This window comes from Akebia trifoliata, chromosome 3, assembly GCF_017979445.1.
Source record: "Akebia trifoliata isolate Shusen 1 chromosome 3, ASM1797944v1, whole genome shotgun sequence".
NCBI lineage: Eukaryota > Viridiplantae > Streptophyta > Magnoliopsida > Ranunculales > Lardizabalaceae > Akebia > Akebia trifoliata.
Genome location: NC_141377.1, coordinates 29845122 through 29853912, shown reverse-complemented (window position 1 = coordinate 29853912; position 8791 = coordinate 29845122). Strand labels below are relative to the sequence as shown.

The following is an 8791-nucleotide window of genomic DNA, read 5'->3' as shown; positions in this document are numbered from 1 at the left end:
TTTCAAATTAGAACTTAGTCAGGACTCAGTAACAGTTAGGTATAGGCGAGGGAATGGTGGGCCCCTATGTCCCCGATTAATCGCGGGAAAATTCAAACATGGCAAAACATGACAGCGATTGATACACGTGGCAGTTGTTAGTTCAAAAAAGGTTTTTACTACTCGCGCACGTGTTATTTGACTGGAACAGCCAGTAACTCGTAGATGAAAGATTGTAAAATCCAGTGGTGGAGATTTACCGAAACAGTATACAGAGATCCATCAATAAAGCCTCACTCTCTCGGCTTCTTTTCTAAGCATTTCGGCGGATGCGTCTGATTTTCTGGTTTTTGAGTTCGTTTTCTAAGGTTTTTGATGGTTGAAGAATAAAATTGGATTGATCGAAGAAGTTTTTTCTAGGGTTTTTGGGTGGATTCGAAGTCTGATAAATGGAGAGAGATTTCTTTGGTTTGAATTCGAAGAATTCAGCGGAAATGGTCGAAGGGGGCATGATTAAGTATGGATGGAAAGATAATGGTAAGTTTTCTTTGCATCGATTTGATTTAATTTGATGGTTAGAAGAGTAGATTTTGTGGATTTTTTGTTTCTTTTTTCTAATTACTGCACTCATGCTCTGTCTCTTCACTCTCAAGATTGAGAGTTAGACCTTTTTCTTTTTAAAATTAATTAAATTTTTTTTTTAAATCTGGTTGAAATTAGATAGATGTGCTACATTTTAAGATCAAGTAGCGCGTTTCTGATTATTTGATTCCTAAATTAACAAATAAAATATTGTATCATCCGCGTTATCTGTTATTGAATTAAAAAATGTACCTTTTTTTCTTTATTGTTTATTAATTTAACCCATCTTTATATAATTTCCCCTTAACAAGTAAAGAATCAAGGTTCCTCGTTGAGTTATATATGTTTCATTTTTTTTGTTGTCTTTCTCTCAAAGGTGTCGTATCTTTTACTGTTCATCGAAGATAGAGTGTATCCATTTTGTAATTCCATCTTATTGATGGTCTGATTGAGTTTGGAAATGGATTAGTTCAATTTTTGCTAAAGATAATACTGATTTTGTCTACTCTGTAAAGATTCTCATTTATGTTGTTTTGCGTAGATTCGATTTTATTCAAATTTTATTTTGTTCTAAATTTCAAAATGTGGGTGGAATTTCTGATTAATTGAATAACGATTGGAAGAGGGTTTATATATTTTCTCCATTGATGCTAATTTCCTTTTTCTTTTTTTTTTTTTTGTTGCCCCCTTTTTGCTGAAAATGCATTTTGTTATGTTAATTTTTCTAGATGTTTGCCCAAATTTTAATTTGTTCTTAATTTTGAAGACACAACCTTAGTGAGGTAATACCAGACCTGGGATCAAAACCCCATCCTTACATTTAAACCTTAAAAAAAATTGTTCTTAATTTTGAAATTTGGGTGCAATTAATGATTGATTTGATCAAGATTAGAAATGGGTTTGTGTTATCTTCTCCATTGTTGATACTTTCCTTTTTAATTCTTGAGTATAATTTCAGCCAAGATTGGGGGATGGGTATGTAGGATCAGACATATTTAATTGAGCATAATTTCTTCTTATTTAACCATGCAGTATTCAGGAGAAGTTCTGGGATGCAGTGGCCCTACTCAAACAAGGTCCCTATGCTGCCTCAGTTCATCCCTTTCCAAGCTGTTCAACCTATATCAACTGCAGATGCTTTCAAAACTAATCATAGAACATTCAATGGTGCAGTCCAGGTTTGATATTACCTCAATTTGAAACCATATCAATATATACTTAAGAGTTATATATATCATAATTGAAATATAGATTTCTAATAGAAGAAAATTATCTTACCTAATCATATTTTTTTTTCCTTCGATTTCTTTCAGAACAATTTAACTCCTAATAGGAAGGGGAGTATGCAATATGCAACGACAGCGTCTCCCGTGCAACCTGTTGATGCACAATCACCCTATCATCTTCCCGACATGAGGATGTTCTCTGTCTCCAACAATACGAATTCGGTTTCCATGAATAGCCCTTTCTTTAATACCCCTGTAACAACAACCAATCACAACAAATTTATGAAACAACATTCAATTGGTAGAATTCCAGTTACAGCTCCTCATTTCTTTGTTCCCTCTCCTGGTTCCATGGCTGGAACTGCTGAGAGGTAAACCAAAAAAAATGACTCTTGAATTTTTATGTTTTTATTTCAATTTAAATTACTAAATTGAAGTTGGTCCACTTCCTGCAGAAATGTTTCCAAGCCTTCAGGCTCACATGCTCAATTGACCATCTTTTATGGGTGTTCAGTGAATGTCTACGATGATATCTCCCCGGAGAAGGTGCTACTCTCTCTCTCTGTTCCTCACACACACACATAGCGATAAAAATCTGCAAATTTTTGAAAAAAATCGTGATTAAATAACAATTTTAATTGTTGTCGATTAAATCACAATTTTTTCAAAAGATCACGAAGTTTTTGAAAAATCTTGATTAATTGTGAATCATCTTTTTTTTAAAAAAGATCACAGATTATTTTTATTCTTAGTATTTTTTAAGCTTTATTCTATCATTTAATAAATGAAACATATGTATATTTTTTATAATTAAAAAATTATTTTTATTTTTTAATTTATTTGATGTTTTTCCGATTTTACGACTTTTTCCGAAGCTTTCTCTTGCCTAATTATTCCCGAACCCCCACTTTGTAACTATGCACACACACACACACACACATCTTGGACTGTTGTCAATTTTAGTGGTCAATGTACCGAGAATTTTCAATATTCTCTTTTGGTTGGGTATGTTTTTATCAGGCTCAAGGTATTATGTTTTTGGCTGCGAATGGGTCTTCTGTGAACCCCAATACGAAAAACCCAAAAGCTCACATTCAGGCACCAATCCCCAAGCCATTAGAGGGTGATGGTGTTCATGGTAACCAGTCCCACACTGCATCACCTTGTTCAGGCCTTTCAAGCCCTACGTCTGTTACATCACACACTGCTGCTCAGTCAGGGAGTGGTGGATATAGTGTTACTGAAGAAGTGATGGAAGCGAAACCCAAAAGTGCTTTGATAGCTCTTAGGAGCCAGCCATCTGCATGTCAAATGTCAACAGGTATTATGTTGTACTTATCTTAGACCGCTAGCTTGGTCATTGATTCCTTGATATCTATAACTGTGATAATTATCATAATTCGTAGCAAATAAACAGATCTTTTGTTCTGCAGATGTCCCTCAGGCCCGTAGAGTATCCTTGGTTCGGTTTCTGGAGCAACGCAAGGAGAGGTAATTTCTTGGTTTAGTAATTATGACCATTACTTGTAGTTGAAGCAATTTGAAAAGTAAACTTGCCTGATCTGTAATGTTATGATCATTTTTAAGTTTTCTGTGCATTTTTAGCTATACTAATTGTCCGAGCCTAGTTACTTGGAACACATTTCCCAGTCTGACAAACTGTTTATATACAATAAATGTTTTGGTGGTTTACTGTTGGACTACCACAAAAAATTGGGGTATGAAATAGAGATTACGGCATTGGACAGAAAATAAGGAGAGAGTAAAAGAGATGGATATAGTAGAGCAAAGAAAAAGTGATTTACATTTTTTTTATATACAATAATGTTTTTGGTAATCTTATTTATAAGTTCATGAATAACAGTTTTGGTATTTAAGTTGTACAATTTTTGTGTGCAATTTTTGAATCTGAGTGCCAAGTCTAATTTTTTCTTATTTGTTTGTTTATTATGATTAGTTCACAAATTTACTAAGTATGTTCTGAACTCACACAAGGTATAGGAAAATTAGCACTATTTAATGTTTTTTATTTGATTAAGAATTGGACATGGTAGATACGTGCTATGCTTATTTTTTAACAAAAAGAATACATTATGCCCGTTCAAGAATGGGATCTTCACTATTGTTAGGTTGATTTATGGATTGTAGATAACCCTGTCTTCACACTCAAGTCTATTAAATCTAATCAATAATCAAAAGTCCAGTGACCTTACTTGGAAACACACTTCTTGACACTTGAGGCCTTGGTTATTAATGTAGTACGTACTCATTCTTACCTAGCCAAATTGCTCAATCAGTTGGCACCTTTAAATGATTTCTAAGACCAGCAGTAACTTGGACAAACCAAGTTAACTAGATCCATCGCATTTGGATGTTGTATCTTACACTTTTTCCTCGGTTGACTAATGCTACCAACTTGTTTCCTGTTTGCATTGTGTAATATTTACAGTGGGTTCCCATTTCCGTTTCTTCCATCATTACTCTGGAAATATTTGGTCAAAAGCCTTAACCATATTTTTTGGAACCGTAATCTGTGGGGTTGCTACTAAGTACAAATGTACAAAGACTGCAAAAATAAAAATAAAAATAATTGACTATATAGACGAAGATTGCTTTTCTCGGCCTTTAAGGATATGGTTTCTGATACACTTGGGTGCAATTTTCTTCTTTATTTTTAGATTGCATTTGGGAGGTTTATTTTTAATCCATCTGTGTCTTTTCCATGGACTGCAGAGTGATGAAAACAGTGCCTTATTACATGAGCAAGAGATCTCCAGATCGTTGCGTCACCCTCGGATCCAACACTCTCAGATTCTGTGGAAATACTGTTGCAGGCTCTGTTCCAACTAACATGGACCATTCATGGTGTTTTGGATTGGCAATGAATGCGAGCAATAATGAAAATTTGCAAACTACCTTAAAGATATAAGAGGAAAAGTGTCCCTTTTTATTTTATTTTTAATCTTGATTCTTTCTGTCTTGAATCTTAACTACATATGATTATATGATTTTTTGTTGTTTTTTCCCCTTTGAATTTGATCGTTTTTCTCCCCCTTCGAATGTGATCGGGCCTTTTCCTCTGATATGTAACCACTGAGAACACTTACATATCATTTTAACTTCATTGAGGCTTTTAAGCATTTCTAGGAGGAAAAGGAGAAATGGAGGCTTTTCCCAATTAAGTGGTCATATTTTGTGATGCATGTTGTATCATAGTCTTTGGATCCTCTAACTTGGTATGCTGGTAAGCAAAATTTAGTGGCAAAAATTGAAGGATGGCTAACATGTGTGGAAATAAGATATAGGTACTGTATTTACGACTTATTTGTTTGATTTTATTCCAATCATGTGGTGTATCTTTATTACGTAAAGGCCTTGCTTCTATTGTTGGAGGAAACAGAAGAAACATGTCGAGCATACGATGGGGTTACCTGATTGGTTGATATTGTAATCATTGTTGATTAGCAATAAGAATATAATTTTTTTGCCATTTTGGGAATTCCAACAATTTGTTTATTCAATGCAAATTGTGATCCAGATCTTGCAGCTATATAGCTTCAATCTGATTAATTTCTAACAAATTATTACTGGCAATTTGTAAGTGTTGTTCTAGCTATATAAGAATTATTATTATTTTTTGCTGAGTAAGTTGGACTTAAACCCACAACCTATAAGATGCTTTGCAATGTGTCAAACCAACTGAGCTCTGGGTCTAAAGCCCAGAAATATGGCGGGGTTTGTGTGAACTCCATAATGAAATGAATGCTTGAACAGTTTATCGTCTTATGTTTTTCATAGCATAGAAATCACTTGTTTTTCGGGGTGTCCATGGATTGGGTTTGGGCTAGGACTCTCAAATCAATCGACCCAATTGGGTTCCATCGAGAACCAATCCAATAAGAGTCAAATTTGATTAAATAACTTAGCGGACTAGGTCTTTATTGAATCTTAACACGTGGATCTAAATCCGATCTGATCATAATTGGGTTTGGCCTGTGGTATCAAAATTCAATTATTAATGGGCATTACTCGTGATTGCCCTTTTATCCTAAATATTAAAACATGGATAATACTACGGGGTGGCAATGGATTGGGTCGTGTTTGGATCTTGTTGTGGTAAGGGTATTATGAAAATTTACCAAACTCAACCCATTTAATAATTGTGTCAAAAACTTAAACCCAAACCCAACCCATTTATGACTTATTTAATAAAATTCTAATATTTTATTGGAAAAAATAAGTTTTATTTCCAATATCAAAAATAAAATATCATTACTAAAAATAAAGTCACACAACCAGAAACTAAATTCAATGGTGAAAAATAACTTTCTTTTAATTGTTTTTTCAAAATTTGTAGAATTTTGTCTTTTACAACTATGTGGCATCAGTTCATGTATTTGGATGTCATAAGGTAATGTGGTTAGAAAACTTTCCTTACTAACTTAGTAAGGAAAATGTTTTTCAGTGCTAAGAATCAAACACTACATACCTCTAGATTTTAATGAAAAAATGAAGTGAAAAATATACAAAATATAAATAAAAACTTATTAAGAAAAATATTTTTTTTTTCCCAAACTAAAGGTTACCCTTTATATTTTATAGAATTTGATATAAAAAAAAAAGTATTATAAAAAAGTTCTAGAAAAAAAATGACCAATTTAATAAATTTTTAAATAATTGTTAGCATATTTAAAATTACACGTTAATGATAGAATAACTAAACGTATAAACAGGTTAGGGAGGTTGACGTCCAGAACTCAAATCCAACCCATTTAATAATTGTGTTAGACGAACTGAAATTATTATGACCCAAATCCAATTAGACTTGATTCAAACCTACTAATTTCATATCGTTTTCGAGTTGTGTTCACTGGTCGTGTTGAGATTGCCACCCCTAGATAATATTACCATTGAGTGTAAGAATTAGAGTCAACGTTTTGGTTGATTGAAACCTCTCCCCTCATTAACATATTGGAAATACAACTTGTAGGAACCTAAAATATTCCTTATTAGGGATTAGCAAAGTTACCAATTCTAGATAATCAAATATAGACAAATCAAAATTCGACCCAAAATAGACAACTAAGGGTTTCGGCCAATATTGGCCGAACTACTATCTAATATAACTGTGACGCCCTCGAAATACTATCACAAGTCCTATGTTAAATCTTGAGGTACTAGGTGGCGTTTCGAAATTTCGACATGATTTCCTCTGTTTATGTTAGCATTCCAAGGCACTAAATACTTGTTTCATTGATAAACAATAAACATTATATCCTGCATATATACATACAAAATAAAATAATAATGGAAGTCAATATACATCTAATAACGTACGATAGATCAAAGTACGGAAGAATAACTAATAAACGGGATTATACAAAAATTCATTACTCTAACAAAAGTCCTAATGCTCTATCAAAATCTATAACACAACCTGAGCTAACTAGTATTAGGAGTTATAGCCCCAATACTTACTAGGTAACAGACTCTAGTCGTCTATTTGACCCACTAGATGGTCCCCACTCGTCGGTTCTACGCCCGCCTCATCAACTATAGATTTTGAAACTTAAAAAAAAAAAAACATAAAAGAAAATGTGAATAACAATGGTTACCTAGTAGGGAAGCAAACAATTTCTGCCAATAACCTTTCTTAATATGAACAAATAAGCATACTAAATCATTTTAACCTATGCAAAGTTTTACAGAATAAGCTATGATTAATTGGTATATATAACTAGGGATGAGCAATTAAATATTTTTAAAACTCATATTACATCAATTAGTAGTACTCACTATAAAATTTCATTTTTATAGAAATCTAATTAACCAAATGAAAACATTAAACATGCATTTCATTTTATATTCTAAAATAAGACAACAGATACATAATACATAATAGTGGAGTAATAAAAATAGAGAGTTGAGATTTTATGACTTGATCGTTTCTAGTTGAAACATGATGTTTCATAATAAAGTATTGGTTCTTGATTTTGTGGCTAGTCGTTATTTACCATATTTGCGGGATCATTTATTCGGCTTAGACTTGTCGTTTGACGAGACCGTAACCAATGGGTCTCTTTTTGATGTGTCAGAACATTTGACTATTGTAGATTGTTAGTGATCTTTAACTAATCATCTTCATTTATGTCTATCAAGCATGCATGTGATTTCTATTATACATCCCCATTCGTGTACGACCACCTTTACAATACAAGTTCACTGAAAAATATAGAAAAAAAACCCGAATTCCAGTTATGACTCTACTCTCATAGGCATCCTATACCACGTACGAGTTTGGTTGTTCCCACTGTACATTCTAAGATAGTATATCACTCTATATGATATGATAGACTATCCCTTCAGGAATTTACAACCTCATTAACAGTTCACTAAATAGTTACATGTATATATATCGTTTTTCTTTGAAAATAAATAAGAAGTTAACATTACAGAGTTGATAATAGATATCTAGTTTCCTACCATGCAACTGTGGTCACGCGACCTAAAATAAATAACAATACAAAAAGTAAATTAATCGTGGATATCCGTTCATCAACCCACACATGGTATTACAATGTAAAATGCAGACATCACCCCTTGTGTTTGATTATTACATTTTACCGTTTCAAACCTATTATTATTATTTTTTTATTTTTCATTTTTTTAAACCCACCATTTATTTTTCGATATTCATTCACTTAATGTGAGTCTATTGAATATTAAATCATTTTTCAAATTTTGAAATTCATTTTTATCATTTAAATTGAAAATTTATAAAACTTAGATCAAAACGGGGTCCGAGTAATACATAAAACCCATCTAACGGAAATAACCTGGTGAAATGTCCTACCCATTATAATTTATTATAAAATATAACTAAACACATAAAATATGAAAGACCTGACGTGAATTTGAAATACCAAAAAAAATTCTATGTTTTTGAAACACATCACAAATTTTCGTTAAAATCCTAAATGCAATTTTCACAATCTACGATTACC

The 8791-nt window shown here is 32.6% G+C and overlaps 1 protein-coding gene across 1 annotated transcript; it reads left to right on the top strand.

The window, feature by feature from the left end:
- Positions 1 to 238: 238 nt before the first annotated feature.
- Positions 239 to 4997, top strand: LOC147406317 (protein TIFY 6B-like). Its single transcript, XM_086434267.1, has 7 exons — positions 239 to 516; positions 1594 to 1739; positions 1875 to 2158; positions 2243 to 2333; positions 2808 to 3108; positions 3221 to 3278; positions 4521 to 4997. The coding sequence occupies exons 1-7, from the start codon at positions 429 to 431 to the stop codon at positions 4714 to 4716; spliced, it is 1164 nt and encodes a 387-aa protein (XP_086290393.1). The 5' UTR covers positions 239 to 428; the 3' UTR covers positions 4717 to 4997.
- Positions 4998 to 8791: the final 3794 nt, after the last annotated feature.

What these genes read in the sequence shown, in the direction of transcription:
- LOC147406317 (XM_086434267.1), top strand. Translation starts at nt 429, where the DNA reads ATGGAGAGAGATTTCTTTGGTTTGAATTCGAAGAATTCAGCGGAAATG. An exon ending in GTATGGATGGAAAGATAATG is followed by an intron (nt 517 to 1,593) that starts GTAAGTTTTCTT and finishes TTAACCATGCAG; the next exon opens with TATTCAGGAGAAGTTCTGGG. An exon ending in CTGGAGCAACGCAAGGAGAG is followed by an intron (nt 3,279 to 4,520) that starts GTAATTTCTTGG and finishes CATGGACTGCAG; the next exon opens with AGTGATGAAAACAGTGCCTT.